The sequence below is a fragment of the Cokeromyces recurvatus genome, assembly GCF_025118155.1.
Source record: "Cokeromyces recurvatus strain NRRL 2243 chromosome Unknown BX663scaffold_7, whole genome shotgun sequence".
Lineage (NCBI taxonomy): Eukaryota > Fungi > Mucoromycota > Mucoromycetes > Mucorales > Mucoraceae > Cokeromyces > Cokeromyces recurvatus.
In genome coordinates this window covers 289,503-308,404 of record NW_026251393.1, presented here as the reverse complement: position 1 = coordinate 308,404, position 18,902 = coordinate 289,503, and the positions used below count along the sequence as shown (strand labels likewise).

Here is an 18,902-nt window from a genome sequence, read left to right as displayed (position 1 = left end):
AAAAAAAAAAAAATGTATAATATTATTATAATTTATTTAAAAACTCCTACTATAATCTTATCAACTTCTCCCTTTTAATCTGCCCTTTTATTACATAATAATAATATATTAATTTATTAAATAAACTAATTTTTTATATAAAATAAACAAATGCATAGTTAAATATTTGCGACTTTTTGATTCAAGACTGTAATTAAATGAGAAAAGAAACCAGGTCTTTTATAATTCCTTGTTGTTCCAGTTTCATTAATATGTTGCTTATCCCATAAGCGTTTGGTAATTTTCTCATCACTTTTTTGAAATAAGGTGACAATTTTTTCTTCAATAGCCTTACTGACCTGGCGTTTAATTATACTAGTTAACATAGGATTGAATACCTTATACAGGATGCTAATATTACAATTATGATTAATAAAAATCTTTTTTTTTTTTAAAAAAAAAAAAAAAAAAAAAAAAAAAAGTGTTTTATATAACTTACTCATGTTTACAATTCATAACTTTAATGTTTAGCTTATCAATTGTACAGTGGCACTGATCAATTCGGAACGTGTGAGCTTGATCAATAGAATCGCTTCCGATTTTCATACTAATATTTAAGCCTGAGCCACCGGTCTATAACAGTGTAGTTAGTTTTATATAAAAATTCTTTAAATGCATACATGCAAATACCTTTAAAGATATTACACCGTAATCGGATAATCGAGGGAAACCTATCTTACGTTTATAATAGAAAACAACATCATCCATATAAGTTTGGATACCATTCATATGAATATATAAACTTTGCGAATTAATATAATCCAAACTGATATTTGGACTAAATCTCAAATAATCATCAGCCTATATCGATAATTTTAGTATATCACTCATAATATAAGGGTTATTTTATTATTACCTTAATCTCAAAAATATTAGGCATCAATGTATCACCTTCTAAGACCATATTTTCAACGGCAATTTCGAATTGCTTATCACTGTAAACGATCTGAGGAAGAGGCACATATTTGATTTGCTCAATAAGAGCAGGAAGAAGTGTGATTCTTATATCATTTAACAAGTGGGGCTTGAATGCGGCATTACCATTGCTATATAGATATAGAGGGAGTTAAGAAAAAAAAAAGCTGTATCAAATCAATTTGTCATTATATACATTACCTATCATACCACAAGTGTTGGTGAATTGACTTTACTTTTTTAGAGATATCTTTGGAAATTTCATCATCCGATATAGCCTTGATAATATCAGAGGTTTCTTGAATTAGTCCATTCATGTCAGATCTATACTTTTCAAGTGAAGATTGGCGAGATTGTTTGACAAGTCTTTTGCCATCTTCAGTAGATTCATCGCTAGAGACATATCCGGGATCTTTTAATAAACGCTTAACGTAACTTGTTATTTCATTGTAAAGACTACGAAGATCATCATCAGTCTTTAACTTGTTATACAGAGTAGAAGACTTTTGGATAATAGGATCCATAGATTTTCCTTGAGCCCAGTCTTCAATGATTGTCTTGGCTTCATAAGAGGCTACATTCTTATAATACTCGCCTCTTTCAGAAAGTTCAACAGCAGACGACTTGCGACGATCCATACTTTGATTTGACGAAAGACGATTACTCCAAAAACCGAAAAGAGAGATAATTGTTTGAATAGACTGTTGATATTCTGGATTTTTTTGGACTGTTGTCAAGATTTCTTTTAATTTAGTAATAATCTCTTCAGCTGAAGTCTCTTGTTGCTGAGATGATGATTCAGTATCGGTTTCATTGCTTTTCGTTTGAGGCTTTAACTTATTTACAATCTTGTTTGCTGAAATAGATGTGTCTTTCTTGGATGATTGATCATTTGATTGCGTGTATTCATTAGAAGCATTTTTATCATCAGAGTCAGTCTTTTGTTGTCTTTGGTTATCATTATGAATTTTAGAGAGACCTGTATCTATATTAGTACCACCAGCAGCAGCAGCACCACCACCAGCAGCACCAGCAGCACCAGCAATACCAGCAATACCAGCAACACGAGTAGCATGAGCAGAATGAGCAGAATGAGCAGCATCATTAGTGCCATTAGTATTAGTAGTACTGGCAGTATTAATCATATTATCAGTATCAGTAGTACTTGTAGTATTAGTAACACCAGCAGCACCAGCAGCACCAGCAGCACCAGCAGTACCAGCAGTACCAGCAGCACCAGCAGTATCAGCAGTATCAGCAGTATCAATAGCGCCAAAAGTACCAGCAAGTCCCATTAAGCCTGCAGAGTGTACATTCAAACCACGAGAAAGTTTGCCGGCTGATGTACCAAGATGTTGACTTTCAAGTCCAGCAGTATTTGCTACAAATGCTTGACTTTGTTGTTTTTGCTTAGTAACTAAGCCACCCCCAGGAGCAGTGGTCGTTTTAAGTCGATCCATAACATGTTCACCCTTGAATTCATGAGCATGTCTCAGGACTTGGTTATTTGAACCTTGACCTTGGAAATTACTAGGATTATTCAAGTATTTATTAATTTCTTCTGCAGGGACTGAATGCTTGGATTGAATTCGATCATAATTAGCTGTACTAACATGCATACCAGGAAGTAACGAGATATGCTGTTCAGCAGTATTAGAGCTATGAATAGATCCAGCGCATACATTATGTAAAGTTTGATACGAGAAAGAAGATTGTTGTTGTTGTTGCAACTGAGTCTGTTGATTTCCAATACGGTCTATGACATGTTCACCGTTATATTCATGAGCATGTCTTTTGACTTGGTCTTTTGCATTTTGACCTTCTTGATAGTTATCAGCATCATCCAAATATCTATTAATTTGTTCAGCTGGAATAGAATGCTTGGATTGAACACGATCGTAGCCTGTGCCGGTATCGACATGAGAACCAGGACGCAGAGATGCATGTTCTTCTGTAGGGTTGATAAGAGTAGATCCATCATACCCAGTACCAGAAGGTTGATTCTGAGAATAGGCAGGTTGAGAGGAGGAGAAGGAGGAGAGTCCTGTTTGTCCACCATAGAACTGCCCATATTGGAAGCCACCAGTACCAGAGGCATCACCAGTAACACTTTGATTATTGTTGATGTTATTTCTTTGATTAGTAGTGTCTGTTGGCAGAGATGGAGAGGCCTTACGATAATAAGGATTAACTTCAGCTCCAGTTGATTTTGTAGATAGGTAATTACCAGTAGAACGTTCATGAGGATCAATTGAGTCATGAGGGGCTCTAATGTGAGCGTTAGTACTTCCACGAGTAGGATGAACAAGGGAAGTGTTTGTTAAGAAGGCTTGATCGGCTATCGTTCGTTGAGGATAAGACTGACTATCAACTCTATTGGAAGAGGCAGTTGGAAGAACTGAGAGCATATTAGCTGAAGCAGCGGGTGCCGGATTTCCATTTTCATCCGTAGGTTGAAAATCAGTAATATCAGTAATAAAGCCATTATCACTATCAGGAGAAGAAGTGTTTTCATTATGTTGACGGACCAATTTACGAACTCGATTATCATTAATGCCATAATCAGAGCGAAGAATGGCACCATGATGTAATCTTTCACCGTAAATATCCCGAGTAGAGCCAGTATTTAGTTCTTTTTGATCATAGTCTCCTGGAATACGACGAGTGTTCGTATTTAGCCTTTCATTATCAAGAGAGCTCTGCTGGTTTTGTTCATCTTGAAGTGCATTACCAGAATCATCTGTAGCAGCAGATTCAGGATCAATAAAACGATGTGCCAAAAAGTCACGATGCTTGTTAGGCAAGTTATTACTATATTGATTTGAAGTATTACGATTATAATTCGTAGCAAGATACGCAGCACCAGAGCCAACAGTGGCACCACCTAAAGCAGCATAAGGAACGTTATGCGATTTATCTTTGCTATTATTATCTTGATCGTAAGAAACATGTTGACGAGAATTGGAATCTCTGTTGTTAACATCTTTATCTACAAAGTAATTATTAGTTCATATTATACTGCTATACTATTTATTTATTTATTTTATTACCCTGAGATGATTCCTTCGATTTGCTGGAATTTTGATGAACTCCAGATAAGGATCCCATCTTATCACTAATCATTTGTCCACCAGCCTGAGCAGCCCCACCCATAGTCTGCTGAGCGATAGTCAAGATTTGCGTAAGCAAATCTCTAAATTGAGAATTAAACAAGAACATTTTGGCAATTTTCAAGATGGCTTGTCCACCAAGTTGAGTCTCGCCTTGAATGTCTTGTTGGTCTTTGCGTAATTTGTTTTTATCAACCTTGATTGATTCTTCAGACTTACGTACATGATAAATCATGGACTGAAATAATTCATCTCGATTTTTCTCTTGTAAAGCCTTCTGAAGAATAACCAACAGCTCTTGAAAATCTTTTAGAAGTATTTGTCCATCATCAGACATTGACTTCTTATTATTTTCTATAACACGGCTATTTAAGAGTTGATCAATTGCATTGTTGATTTGCTCATTGTTTGGAAGCTTGCCATCACGCATGGATTGAATGTTGCTGATAGTAGAGGCTCTATCATTAAGTAGCTCGGCTCTTTGAGATTGGCCTGATAAAGAGCCTTGATGTGTAGTAGATGCTCCTCGAAGTATGCGTTGAGTCTCACCTGTAACATCATCAGTAATAATTGTTTCTTGAGGACAAATACGTTGTTTGTCCCCGGGTTCATAATGGTGTATAATAGTTGTCATTTTACAATAAAGAAATAAACAAATAATAATAATAAAGCATATACATTTATATATATATATTACTAAAATAATAAGATGCTTATTTAGCTTCTTTTTTTTTTTTTTTTTTTTCTTTTGAAAAATAATTTCATCATTTTTATAAAATACGAAACATAACTACTAAAGTAGATACTCAAAAAAAAAAATATACATATTCATAATAAAACTTCAACAATTAAAATATGTATACATATATGCTAACTAATTTTTAGTTAATATATCTTACATAGAGTTTGCATAAATCTTTATTCACAGAGATGTTTCAAAAGTATCAGTTGGGTGTGACAATACAAATATATCACAAATATGATCCACATCTTTAGTATAACCTGATAAGAGGTCCACTATTTTTAAACCACCCACACGCTGTAATCCTGGTGTGAGAGGAAAATATTCTAACTGAGTTTCAGTTGTCTGATTGGGGCCGACTTCACCCAACTGTCTAGTACTTAACCCACTTAACAGGACTGAACCCATTTTCACCTTAACTGTATTTAGCACTAGTTTCATATTTTCATTTGAATGGTTTCGAATACGAATACCTAATTTGAAAGGTTGTTCTAATATTATCTTTACAGGACCTTCCTCTAACCAAAACGGCTGTATTTCTAAATCCTCTAGTATAGGTGCCTTCCTTGTAAGCTGCGATGTCTGTAGCCGTCCCATATCACCCATATAAGATCTCCAAACGATATCTAGCTTCCCTAACGCATTTGTAGTCCTCGAAATACGATCATTATTTGAAGCTTTTGGTGATAGCACATAAAGATATTGTCGTACATCTTGAGATTGAATATAGGCATCTCCAAAAACAGATTCCTTACCATCGACTACATAATTAAGATCTTCATATTGAAAATGCTCAGAGGGTTCAAATTTCATACGTTCCAAGTACATTGGACTAGCAGAAACATTTTGTATTTGTGATTCCAAAAAGACACGTCCATCTAACATATTATTTAATTTTGTCTTTACTGCCAAAGGATTCGAAACTTGAAATTTATAAAATTTACGAAAGTTACGTTTTCGATTCTCAGGTGTGGTATAATGCACAGAGCAAACTAAAATGTGCACACCAAGTTCTTTAATTTCGTGCGACACAGTAATGTTATGATTGGTATTAAGTATATCTAAAGGAGTTATATCGGATAAGACAAATCGTTGTGATGAGGTTTGAAGCTCGACCTTGATGTCCACTTGATGGACAGCAAAGGGCGATTCGTTGTTGATGCTCACAAGTGTGCTAAAGCTTTCTCCAAGATAAATATTGCCAAATGCAGAAGGAAGTTTTAGCATTTGACTTAGACCGAAATCTCGAATTTCGATACCATTACTTTTTTCTTCGATTGGATGAGAAGCTGTTAGATCACTGATATTTAAGGATTCAAGGCCTTCTATAATAGGCGAGTTTTCAGCTGTTTCGTAATAAATGGGTATGGTAGATGTAAGATGAGGACGTGATAAACGCATTACTTTTAAAGATAAGAGATGAGGCAGCTGATCGTCTTGACTCATGTTTTGTAGCAGTGAATGTCTTTGATGATGAGGGGAAACTATCGGTGTACTTAACATTAAAAAAAAAAGATTGATAAAATATATGAAGAAGAGCGTCGTGACGTGAAAGTAGTGAATTTCGATTGGTCCAAAAAAAAATATAGCACCTTAATTTGCAATAAGAAGCATGCATGTGATTTTCCTTACGAAATAAGAAAAAAAAAAAAAAATGATAATATATCTTCATTCTTTTTTTTTTATAATCATTAGTTCGTGTTAATGACAAACATCCCACCACATTATTCAGATCACTTTATAACACAAAGATATAATAAGGCTTTATATTTTGTTCAGCATTTACATGCAAGCTCAAGTTTTCAACCAACAAAAAATCAAAAGTTAGAAGCAAGTATAATAAAAGATATGCCTAAATAAGTCTGTTAATAATAGTTTACAATAGTTATATGCCCTTTATAAACAAGTATCAGAAGGAAATATTAGTACACAAAGACCAGGTTTATTTGATGTAGTTGGTAGAGCAAAATGGTACTTTTTTTTTAACATATAAATAAAAGAAAAAACAAAAACAAAAGCTAATATAGTTGTAATAAAAGGGATGCATGGAAGAAGCTTGAAGGCCTTTCACAACTAGAAGCAAGACATCTTTATGTAGAAGCTCTTTTAAGGATTGCAACAGAAGTAATATATAAAGATAATTAAATTTTATTATTTATGATTTACCTACCATTTTTTAGGCATATAAAAAAAATGCTGGAAGGGAAGAAGCACAGCGAATTATTCATGCATTTGCTATTATGCGACCTTCTGGGAACGATGAAAGTGATGACGATTTATTAGATGATACCACAGACGATGCTACCTCAAATCAAGGAGAAGGTAAAATTTAAATGTATATTTTTATTTTTGTATTCATTTTTTTTTTTTTTATATTGTAGATTCTAGTGTAGATACTGAAGAGCAAGCTTATCTTCGTGATATTCAAGAAAGTAAAGTTATTCCTTTTACTGTACCTGATTCAGTTACACCTTATAGTTCACCAGATCAAAGGCAACAACAGCAAAGGAAAGGAACAACTAATAGACCAGGTTCAGTAGCATCTATACAAACAATGGTGACTGCACCCGAAACACCACGCCAGCTGCCACTAAATCGACCACCTTCTTCAGCAGCTAACAACAGTAATACACACATCACGGTTAACAGATCAAGGACATCTTCTAGGTTAAGCCATAGCAGTCGTGGAAATGAAAAACATCCTATACGACCTAACAGTAAAAATTTATTAAATGAAGCAGACGATTTTATTATCGATGCTAACGTGAATCCATGGCAGCAAATTCCAACAATTTCACACAATACTAACTATAGTAGTAACAGCAGTGATGACGAAAATCATAATAGGAATCGAAGTAGAACGCCTATAAACCATTTATTACGTAAGCAACCCTCTTCTCATCATAATATGAATCAACGGTTACCTTCATCTATGATGTACTCGTCAAAAAGAATAGCAACTCCAGCAAGCCAACACATCTTACCTTCTCCATCACCTCCTCCTTCTTCCTTTTATCTTCAACAACAGCAATTACATGGAATAACATCTATAGTACAGCAGCAAAGACATTCTCCTGTACCTGGATCAAGTACATCTTCATCTGTCACAGCAACCCCACAGAATCTAATAAGTGACTCAAATAATAGAAATCGAAATTATCTTTTTGGTATCCAACAAGAGGGACAATCATTATATACAGTTGCTTTAGATCCAACTATTAAGCGAGCACTTGAATCATTGCAGAATGAAGTTACTACATTAAATGAGCGTGTTGATGGTTTAAGGAGAGAGATAATAGAAAGAGACAAACAGAGAAAGATAACAATAGCAAATTCAGGAAATAATAAAGATGATTCATCTGATAACATAATAGACGAAGGATGGAAATGGGTATTTAAGGTAAACCATATAAATATACACACACATACAATACAATACAATACATACATTGTGAAGTATATATTAAATATATATATATAATCTATTTAGGCGGCTTTAAAGTATGCAGGAATTAATTTGTTAACGGTTTTGATTTTATTTCTTATATTATATAAGAGTGGAAGTCCACTAGCTAATGTTATTTTGAAGCAAGCAAGTAAATTATGGTATTCAATTAAATTTCGCACTTTAATAGCAAATAAAATTAATATATAATATATACATATTTGCATTTTTAATTCTTGTTGCTGTACACAATAATATTAGTATCGTCGTCGTCGTAGTAGTAGTAGTAGTAGTATCTTCATTTGAAGATGAGATAAATATATTATTGAGATGAGACAAAAGATATAAAAAGAAACGATTTGATATCAAAGATCTTTAAATAAACTATATTATTTTTTTTTATGCTCATTTTTATTTATTTATGTTCTACGAGCAAAATCAATTAAGCATAAACTATAATGAATTTGTTCTGATAATCTACCGAATTCACTTTCTTGAATATCTAAAACTAATTTTAACTTTTCATGAATACTATTTGTGGGATTAGAGACGATTAAATCACCGTGAATGTTTAAAAAGACAGAAAGCCATGCTTGAGCAAGTTCAAAATTCTTTCTCGTGTTCAACATGTATAAAATAGCTTCTACAAAGTAATTAAGTAAACTGAGTTCTGTATCAATTGTAAATGATCGAAGTTCCAAGTCAATAGCTGAAGGACTAAGCGATTTTGCATAATCAACAAATTGTTGATCTAAAATTAAGATAGGAGGAAGAGGAAGAAGGTTAGTAGAGTAACTTGAAAATATTTAAAGTATACATTCTTATTTACATTTTTTATCAGATGCATGGCCCGTTCTTAATAATTTACTGTATTCTGTATCTGTGTTTAACTGAGAAAAACTGATCTCTCTTGATTTTAACTCATCTTCTTGTTCTGTATTATTAGTTGAACTTAAATCAAATTGAGTTTTGGCTCCAGGTAAGGTTGGTAAAAAGAAGGGTGCTTTTTCAGGTAATTTAGGTGCCTCCTTGGGTTTGTTACGTAATTTAATTGTATCTAAATGTAACAGATTTTGCCATTTAGCTCTTGGCTCCATAGATAGTGTAATCATTTGATCTGTCAATTGTTCAACGGTATTCATTTGTTCCACTTCTGCATCAGAATCTTCATCTTCTTCTTCTTCACTATCTGAATCCTCTAAACCGTTCAAGGTTGGCAATGAAAGCAATTTAACATCATAGTCATCAGGAATATTACGCATAGATACATTTGCATATTGTGTACGATTAGCCCAAAGAAAAATACCCACATTATCTACATGACCTGTAGCTAAAAAGTCACCATCAGGTGAAAATGCTAAACAAGTAACAATATCTTCAATTTTGAATATATCAATCATTGCACCAGTAGGTAAATCCCAAGTGCGAACTGTGCTATCTAATGATGCAGATATGATCCATCGACTATCGGGGCTGAATGTCTATAACAGAATGTTAAATATTATATAGTTTTTTTTTAAACAAAATATATACACACATATACTTACAAAATCAGTAATACGATTTTTATGACCCCAAAATTCTCTAATAACCTTCCTTGTTTCAAGATCAATGACACGAATACCTAAATCATCACAGACAACAGCCAAGAGGTCGTTATCCTTATGATGACGAATAGATACAACTGATGATTCAAGATCAATGGTATGTACAACTTTAGCAGTCTTAATTTCCCAAATCTATATGTATATAAAAAAAAATAATAATGACAGTGACAGAATAAGTATATAAAATAGATCAGAAGAATAAAACCTAAAACAAATTACTTTAATTGTCTTGTCAACTGATGCTGAAATTAAATATCGATTAATGGTATCTGTAGTTAAACCTGTAATAGGTTTCTTATGTCCATCTTCACCTGAAAATGTTTTACGATATAAACCTGATTGCATGTTATACATATCAATTGCACCAGATGCACAGCCCAAGAAACCAAAATTACCACAAGAGGAAATACATGTTGTCTTTACTGCAGTTTTATCTGTACTTATCAAAAGGTGGTCTCCTAATTTTTTGAGCTTAGAAGACCATATACGGCAAGCATTATCGTTTGCATGACAAGTGATAATGTTATCCCATTCTTTCACTTTAGCATCATTTACATCAAAATCAATAATCTGAGGAAGCTTCAACTCATCTATACTAATGCCTCTTTTCTTTGCCTTCTTTGCAAGATGTCCTTGTGAAAATTCATAGTTTTGTGCATCTCGAATTGTGCTGAACGAACGAAGTGAGTGATCCCGGCCAGCACTTAAAATTGTCTTCATATTTTCGCCAAAATATTTAATTTTTGAAGGAGGTGCATGATGACCACTACGAGATTTGAAAGGGTTTGGTACTGCATTATGTTTTTCAAAAATCCATTGCTATAAAGCAAAATAAAAAATAAATAAATAAATTATTTGCACTTGAACTATCTGTATAAGTACTACCTTAACAGAATTATCAGTTGCTGCTGTAACCAAGATAGGTTGATTATGTAAAAATGTTAATGAAGTAATATATCCATCATGAGCATTCTTCATTATATGAGCTAATCTACGTTCAGAGAGGTCCCATAATGCAACATCGCCATGCATATTACCCGTTGCCATCACTTGTTCCTCATCTATTATAATGTTAGTAAATATGTACAGTTATAAAAAAAAATAATAATAAAAAAATAAAAATAATTACCTGTTCTAAATGTAATAGCCGTAACTCTGTCGTCTTGACGTACACTATCAATTTTTTCATCGGCCTTAATATTATAAAGAACAACAGTACCATCCAATAAACCAATAGCAACTACATCAACAACAGGTGATTGTGCAAGACAAGTAATAGCAGCTCCCATATATTTAAATTGATAGATCATCTTATTTGTCCTAATATTCCAAATCTGCATTGTTCCTTGTGCACTAGAAACTAGAATCTTATTGAGATAAGTAGAAGGATGAAGTATATAAGTTGCTGTAAACTCTTCCCCAAACTCAATTTCAGTATATAGATCTAAAAATAATAATTTGGAAATTAGATATTTAAAACAGATACCTTTTTTTTTACTACCAAGTATTTTACCTTTAGTATTTGTATCCCATAACTTTAAGGTATTATCATCACAAAGTGCTGCAATGTAAGCCCCAAGAATAAGAATTTGGATAATATTAAAGTTGCCATTGCCACCCACTCGGGTCACTTCTTTACCTCGCTTGTAACCAATAACATAGTTACCAGCGGCAGCAAAAACTAATTTTTTATATGTAGCTAAAGCACTAATAGGTTTTTCAGTAGGTGTGCTAACAAACAAGAGATTCATCTTTCCTAACTAAAATATAAGAAAAAAAAAGAATAAATATTAAGCAAGAATTTTACAATAAAATAAGAATTGAAGATTTACGTTATATGTTTGAAAGCTATTGCCAACACAAGTTGTTAAAAAGTATTCATTGCCAAAGTTGTTAATAACATATGGAACCTCATTGGTGACATAGCCGATGGCTCTAAAAGGTTGATAAATACGAGAGTGATTTACAGACTTTTTTTTGTCATTATCAATACGTCTCTTCTTTACATCAATAGTTGTTTCACTTGACATGTGTTTCTATTTTTTTTAAAAAAAAAGACAAAAATAAAAATGAATTATAATGTGTCAAGAGATCAATTAATTCTTCTTTACTTCCTTTTAAAAAAAGTGAATTAAAAAGTCGGTAAGCCACAATTGATGATTACAAGTCACATATGATTTGCTACTATCTATTTTTTATAAAGAAAATTTAAACCCATTTAGCACACTGATAATTATATATTCAAAATTGCCTGGGGAAGCTCTGTAAAGATTAAATAATAGACCCTGATTGTTAAAACCAGTAGTAAAATTTATCACTCATTTGGTTCTGTCAAACTCTTTTTCTTACCCTTCTGTCTTTCCTTTTTTGCTTGTTTTTTTTCTTATTCTTCTTTCTTTTTTTTTTTACTTATTGTACTTGCTACCTCCATGAATAAGCATATTGGCGATTTCTTTAGACGTCCCTGATATAGGCTGAAGTAATTCTTGGATGTTATGAAAGAATAGAATAGAAGTAAGGACGGTAAATGATATAACATATAGCTAACATGGGCACAATAGGTATTTATTTTAGAAAGCAAATGTTTTTTTTTTTTTTTTTTTGAATTACGGAGAGTGAGACAACTTGCATCCCATCCCTTTATAGTGAGAATATCTTAAATTAAGGTCTTCACTGACCTTCCTTCTTTTGGCTTCCCATTTAGCTTGCTTACACTTCTTGCCTGACGCATCCACTTTGAAAAAGATTTTAGTTTCATTATGACTGTTGTTAATATCATCTTTTTTTAATCTATATTACCATTATCTGCAGTCTCTGGTTTATACAATTTACATTTGAAACAGTTTTCTTTGAGTAGGATGGCCTACTTTTATACAATCCACACGTGTTATTTCTATGTAATGAATTGGAAGGAGGCTCCCACTTTATCTATTATATCTTATTTACCACTATTTTCTGACTCGTTTGCATCTCTCCTTATCGAGCCTTTTCTTACGTATGATAGATTTGTACATATGTTAAGAGAAATCAGTATATAAAAGATTATGATATGATTTAGTTATACATCTTGTTAGGCTGACAAAGTTCTTATTTAAAATGAAGATCTGATCTATAACAAACATTCTTCTAGATATGTTAGATACAAGTAATTTGATCATTGTCTTTCTTTTGCCTTAGATAATTTACACTTGTCTACTATTATATTAAAAAAAAATAGCTCTCACCTACATTATTCTTATAAAAAAAAGAAAAAAAATATGTATACATGTATTATTTGCATCAATTACAACTGTGAAGAAATGTAAATGAGGACTATTATCTTTAACGATACCTTATATGTTGTTGTTTTTTATTATTATTATGAACGTTATAAAGTTAAATCATTATAGGTAAAGAGTCTGAATTGTTTACAAACTAATATTTTCCTATCTAAATTTCCTTTTTCGTTTTGTCCAAAAAAGAGGTACAAATATTAATTTGATTCGTTTAAAAAAAACAAAGGGGAGGGGGGAATCAATCAACATGATAAATTAAAGCATGAGTTAAATGATCGAGTAATACAAAAATATGTATAACAAATTATATTGGCTGATAAACAATATTAAATTATAATAGCATTACTTAATTTATTTCCGTATATTTTATTATATTTTTTTTTTTTTTTTACTTTTTTTTAATTTTTTTTTTTATTCAAGCTTTTATACAAAAGTATGTCGACTCGTCACGCAAGAATTGCCGATAGAGCAACTAATGAAAAAAATTCAAAGACATTGAAGGCTCTTCTTCAAAAAACACCAAATAAATACTGTGCTGATTGCAAGAAGAAAGGTATTTAATTAATTCTCTCTCTCTCTCTCTCTTTCTTTCTTTCTTAATTTTCTTTTATTTTTTTATTTTTTTAATTAGATGCACGTTGGGCTTCATGGAATCTTGGCATTTTCATTTGTATACGTTGTTCTGGTATACATCGTTCTTTAGGTGTTCATATTAGTAAAGGTAGGTGTATTCATTTTCTGTCTGTTTGTGTGTGTGTAAGTGAGTAGGAAACTCATTTCTATATATTCGTTAGTAAAATCCGTCGACTTGGACACCTGGGTAACAGATCAGGTTGAGAATATGGTTCGTTGGGGGAATGAGCGCGCAAATAAGTAAACATCATACGATAGTAATTGAATGACCTTATTAAGTTTATTTAACTAGATATTGGGAAGCTAATTTAAAAGACAGAAAGCCTCCAGAAGGTAATATGGAAATGTGGATTCGTGCTAAATATGAACAAAAGAGATGGGCAATGAAAGGACCCATTCCTGATCCTAGTACACTCGGTGGAGATGATGATGATAATGATGACAAAATTCAAGTAAGAAAAGAAAAAAACACACACACACACACACAAATAACAAAATTCTATATTTATAAATATATACATCTATTTTCCTTTGAAATGCTTACATTCTTGATTAGGCATCTCCTGCTTCTTCTTCAGCAGCTTCTTCTGTTCGTCAATCACCTGCACCTCAAAAGCAAACACAGAAACAGCAATCAGAATTTGCAAATTTGGATGCATTCTTAGGATCACCTTCTTCTTCACCTTCCGTTAAACATCAAAATGTTAAACCTGTCAGTCAACTCCAAGGTGCTGATTTCTTTTTTGATAATGATACATCTACTAGTAATAATACTACACAGCATACTAATTCAACTATGTCCTCAACAAAACAAAATTCAACACAAAAACATGATGACCTGAAATCATCTATTTTGTCTTTATATAGTAATATGCCTGCAGCAATGCCCTCTTCTCAACAACAACAACAACAACAAACTATGTATGGTAGAAACAATTTTACAAGTCAAATGGCAGGTTTAAACTTGGGAGGGAATAATAATAGCACTATGTGGGGATCCTTCATTTCTGCCAATTCCAACCAACAGCAACAGCAGCCCCAAGGAAGTCAATTTTTCTCTTCATCAAATACTACTACTGCAGCTAAACCGTCTGAAAAGAAAGAGTAAGTCAATCATTCAAGATGTTACATTTGTACGTGTATTATTGATAGTTGACTCCCTCTCCTTTTTTTTTTTTTTTTTTTTTTTTAGTGTATTTGCAGATTTATTAGGTTAAAATAGATTTTTAGATTTAATTAAAAAAAATAAAGAAAAGAAAAGAGAGAAAGAGACTCTTCTATCGGAATACATTTATTGATAAAATATGAAAGAGAATGAGAGGGGGAAATGGGATATCTATTATCAAAAGTTACAATAATAGCTCTAAATAAACCAAGTTAATTTATAAATTAATTTAAGAAGAAGCGTATTACAACATGATTGATAATATAGATTCATGTAGAATTGGCATCATTGTATGCCTACATTATGTAAGATTAAATGATTACACAAGGAGTAGTGTCCACTAGTAAGAAAAAAAAAACTGGACACTAATGTTATTAGGAAGGAAGGAAGAGATAATCAGAAGCTGTCTTTGAGAGGTGTATTAGCTAATAATATAGTTACACACACATATATATATACATCAATGAAGTATGGCTACGATTTAAACCTATTCTATAATGCATCATTTACCAAGTTAAATAAAACCGTGAATGGACATTAATCTCTAATATATAATATTTATATAATCAGCCCATCTACGACTGCTTGTTCTGCTTTAGAAGGAATGAAATTATCGACAGGCTTTCTACAATAAGCTGTTATTTTATTTCTAGTCGTCTTCATCATTTTATAAAAGTCATGTGATGTAATAAACTATTCGACCTATCACTTACATCTACTTGGATATAAATATTTATTTGCGTAGTAGAGTTAGAAATACGATAGCAAGGAATAATGATGATGTCTTTATCTTATTTGTTATCTATTTATTATAGCTATTGATATATAATTGAAAGTACTTTAACTTCAAGGAACCATCATTCAATAAAGTAAATTAACAATTTCTTTTTTTTTTTTTTTTTGTTCTTCTTTAAAGCTCTGACTTGCTTTGGGACATATCTATTATTCTGAATATTAAATGTCTTGAAAGAATTAGGAACAGGAGGTAAGGATGGATAAAGACTTTTATAGAAATGATGTATGTATTCAACAGCATTGTCAAGTAAAGCTACTTTATCTGATAGCCGTTATTAGTCGAATAATTTCAATACTTTACTTTGTATGAATCACGACCATTTATCTATCTACAGTCTCTTCCCGTAAATAGTTTAGACTACGAAAAAAAAAAAAAAAAAAAAAAAAAAAGGAATTATATCATTCATTCATTCATAACCCTTTTTTTTTCTAATAAGCCGTAATAAGAGTGTTTGGCACAATATTAAAATAAATAAAAAAAAAATAGACTTTAATTAAATACAGATGTTTTTCTTTTTATGAGCTTCTATTTACTTGAAACAGTTCATAAAGACCTGAATTATTATTTTGCAACCGAAATTGGATTACAACATCATAGATAAAAAAGATATAATATCATTTTAATCTCAAACATTTGTTGCACAGTGCTACACAAAAAAAAATTAAAAGATTTCCTGCGATATACTTTTACGTGATTAAAAAAATAAATAAAAAAGATCTAAGAGATAAAAAAAAAATGAATAATAATAGTTGCTTATATCGCCACCCATAACTCTCCTCCTCGATTGAATATTGTATGTCTGCCACTATCAAAAAAAAAAATGTTATTGCCTAAACATGACATAACTATTGAATCCTGTTAAACATTAAAAAGATAAACATCATGCAAAAAAAAATAAAATAAAAAAAACGATGGACTTTTGTTTTTTATATTACAATAACAAAAGTGAAGACTTTATTTTATTTTTAAAGTGCTTCACTTTTTCTTTTATATGAAATGTTTATTTAGAATGAAATAAAAAAATAATTAATGAAATGCAAAAAAGACATTAATAAGATGAAGTTAAATGATTTAGAGAGCACCATCGACCTTAGCGGCGTGGATGAGGAGGTCAACAACACGGTTGGAGTAACCGAATTCGTTATCGTACCAAGAGATGAGCTTGACGAAGGTAGGGGTCAATTGGATACCGGCAGTGGCATCGAAGACAGAGGAGTTACGTTCACCAATGTAATCAGAGGAGACGGTAGCATCTTCAGTGTAACCGAGGACACCCTTCATGGTAGTTTCAGAGGCCTTCTTGACAGCAGCCTTGATTTCTTCGTAAGTGGTAGGCTTGGCGAGGTTGACAGTAAGATCAACAACGGAAACATCAGGAGTAGGGACACGGAAGGCCATACCAGTGAGCTTACCGTTAAGAGCGGGGATAACCTTACCGACAGCCTTAGCAGCACCAGTGGAAGAGGGGATGATGTTGGCAGCAGCGGCACGACCACCTCTCCAGTCCTTGTGAGAAGGACCATCGACAGTCTTTTGAGTGGCGGTGGTGGCGTGGACAGTGGTCATCAAACCTTCGTTGATACCGAATTCATCGTTGATAACCTTGGCGAGGGGAGCCAAACAGTTGGTGGTACAAGAGGCGTTGGAGATGACCTTGTATTCAGACTTGTAGGCATCGAGGTTGACACCACAGACGAACATGGGGGCATCAGCAGAGGGAGCAGAGATGATGACCTTCTTGGCACCACCCTTCAAGTGAGCAGAGGCACCTTCGATCTTGGTGAAGACACTATTTTTTTAATAATAAATGTTAAAAAAACGCGTCAAAAAAAAAAAAAAAAAAAAACTTAATTCAAAATCTTACCCAGTGGATTCAACAACGTAGTCAGCACCAGCTTGACCCCAAGGGATGTTGGCGGGATCACGTTCGGCAGTGACAGTGATGGCATGACCGTTGACAACGAGCTTACCGTCCTTGATTTCAATGGAACCGGGGAAACGACCGTGAACGGTATCGTACTTCAACATGTAGGCCATGTAGTCAAGAGGGATGAAGGGATCGTTGATGGCAACAACTTGGACTTCTTCCTTTTCCTCAGTAGCACGGAGGACAATACGACCAATACGACCGAAACCGTTAATACCAACCTTGACAACCATTTTTATAATATACTAAATATGAAATATATTTGTAAAGAAAAAAAAAAGAAAAAAAAAAAAGAAAACTTTCACAAGTGACAAAAAATTTGTAAGGTTTATATAACTTTTTTTTTTTTCTCAATGTCTCAAACTTCATGGGTATACTTTTTTTTTTTTTTGGTACGGCGCGTTTAGCCCTTTTTTTTTTTTTTCTACCATAAAATCGGACTCTGATCCAATAAAAATTAAAATTGTGACCTGATATCGATTTTTTTTAGTATTATATATTGACTCAGTAAGACATAAATTTTTATAAAATAGACAGATAATTTTTGATAACGTGTCATACTCAATAGCTATTATTTGCTTTCACCAAAAGTAAGAGCTTGGTTATTTTTATTTAAATCAATTTATGTTTAATATAGTCAAGATGCATAAAAAATAAATAAATAACGTAGTACACTGTTGTAATTTACACTAAAGAATATATTTATTTATTTCTCCTTTCTTTTGAAGGAAAAAGACATTTGTTTTTGTTTTTGTTTTTTTTTTCAAACGAACACACATATCTGATAAGATATTATTAGAATTTGTGACACTTTTAATTCGAAAAAGAAAAAAAAAAAAATTAGACTCTGCTAAATGATTCATATTATATTTTTTTAATATATTGAAGTAGTGATGCTGCGCATAATATTAAGATTCGTCTTATTATTATTTTCTGCGTTTAGTTATGTCGTTAATGCCTATAATTTTTATACACGTGTGAATATTTGGACATCAAGGGTTTTGAATGACGTTTTTCTTATCATTATATATGTGAATGCTTTCGTGTTACTTTAATAGCATAAATGGGTTTATTTAAATAGTTGCCCTTATTTTTTATTTACTTTCTTGATATCTTTTTTTTTATTTTATTTTATTTTTTTCTTTTTTTCTTTTTTTATCATGTTTTTCATTTTATTATGGAAAAATTCTTAACAAGTGTTATAATGAAAGTAATTCATCGATTTGAGTATAGCCTTTTTTTTGTTTT

The 18,902-nt window shown here is 32.3% G+C and overlaps 6 protein-coding genes across 6 annotated transcripts; 2 read left to right on the top strand and 4 right to left on the bottom strand.

The window, feature by feature from the left end:
• Window positions 1–98: 98 nt before the first annotated feature.
• BX663DRAFT_559607 (uncharacterized protein) lies at window positions 99–4,749 on the bottom strand. Its single transcript, XM_051531862.1, has 6 exons — window positions 4,005–4,749; window positions 1,156–3,943; window positions 896–1,085; window positions 670–840; window positions 479–612; window positions 99–390 (listed from the first exon to the last, which is right to left on the bottom strand). Exons 1-6 carry the CDS (start codon window positions 4,696–4,698, stop codon window positions 159–161), a joined length of 4,209 nt encoding a protein of 1,402 aa, XP_051384587.1. The 5' UTR covers window positions 4,699–4,749; the 3' UTR covers window positions 99–158.
• A 163-nt stretch (window positions 4,750–4,912) lies between these two features.
• On the bottom strand, window positions 4,913–6,347 carry BX663DRAFT_502921 (uncharacterized protein). The gene has a single exon (XM_051526685.1). The coding sequence runs from the start codon at window positions 6,307–6,309 to the stop codon at window positions 4,987–4,989; it is 1,323 nt and encodes a 440-aa protein (XP_051384586.1). The 5' UTR covers window positions 6,310–6,347; the 3' UTR covers window positions 4,913–4,986.
• Window positions 6,348–6,490: 143 nt separating this feature from the next.
• BX663DRAFT_469491 (acyl CoA binding protein-domain-containing protein) lies at window positions 6,491–8,461 on the top strand (the record flags this gene model as incomplete). The annotated part of the gene is made up of 6 exons (XM_051524117.1): window positions 6,491–6,636; window positions 6,692–6,777; window positions 6,846–6,930; window positions 6,987–7,128; window positions 7,188–8,206; window positions 8,297–8,461. The coding sequence occupies exons 1-6, from the start codon at window positions 6,511–6,513 to the stop codon at window positions 8,459–8,461; spliced, it is 1,623 nt and encodes a 540-aa protein (XP_051384585.1). The 5' UTR covers window positions 6,491–6,510.
• Window positions 8,462–8,609: 148 nt separating this feature from the next.
• On the bottom strand, window positions 8,610–11,937 carry BX663DRAFT_502918 (Utp21 specific WD40 associated putative domain-containing protein). The gene is made up of 8 exons (XM_051526684.1): window positions 11,691–11,937; window positions 11,372–11,618; window positions 10,988–11,302; window positions 10,744–10,919; window positions 10,078–10,677; window positions 9,799–9,990; window positions 9,081–9,732; window positions 8,610–9,002 (listed from the first exon to the last, which is right to left on the bottom strand). The coding sequence occupies exons 1-8, from the start codon at window positions 11,886–11,888 to the stop codon at window positions 8,671–8,673; spliced, it is 2,712 nt and encodes a 903-aa protein (XP_051384584.1). The 5' UTR covers window positions 11,889–11,937; the 3' UTR covers window positions 8,610–8,670.
• Window positions 11,938–13,495: 1,558 nt separating this feature from the next.
• Window positions 13,496–15,139, top strand: BX663DRAFT_469486 (uncharacterized protein). The gene is made up of 6 exons (XM_051524116.1): window positions 13,496–13,686; window positions 13,765–13,854; window positions 13,928–14,006; window positions 14,059–14,218; window positions 14,323–14,870; window positions 14,959–15,139. The coding sequence occupies exons 1-6, from the start codon at window positions 13,569–13,571 to the stop codon at window positions 14,981–14,983; spliced, it is 1,020 nt and encodes a 339-aa protein (XP_051384583.1). The 5' UTR covers window positions 13,496–13,568; the 3' UTR covers window positions 14,984–15,139.
• Window positions 15,140–16,655: 1,516 nt separating this feature from the next.
• Window positions 16,656–17,938, bottom strand: BX663DRAFT_535517 (glyceraldehyde-3-phosphate dehydrogenase 1). The gene is made up of 2 exons (XM_051530601.1): window positions 17,592–17,938; window positions 16,656–17,516 (listed from the first exon to the last, which is right to left on the bottom strand). The coding sequence occupies exons 1-2, from the start codon at window positions 17,885–17,887 to the stop codon at window positions 16,799–16,801; spliced, it is 1,014 nt and encodes a 337-aa protein (XP_051384582.1). The 5' UTR covers window positions 17,888–17,938; the 3' UTR covers window positions 16,656–16,798.
• Window positions 17,939–18,902: the final 964 nt, after the last annotated feature.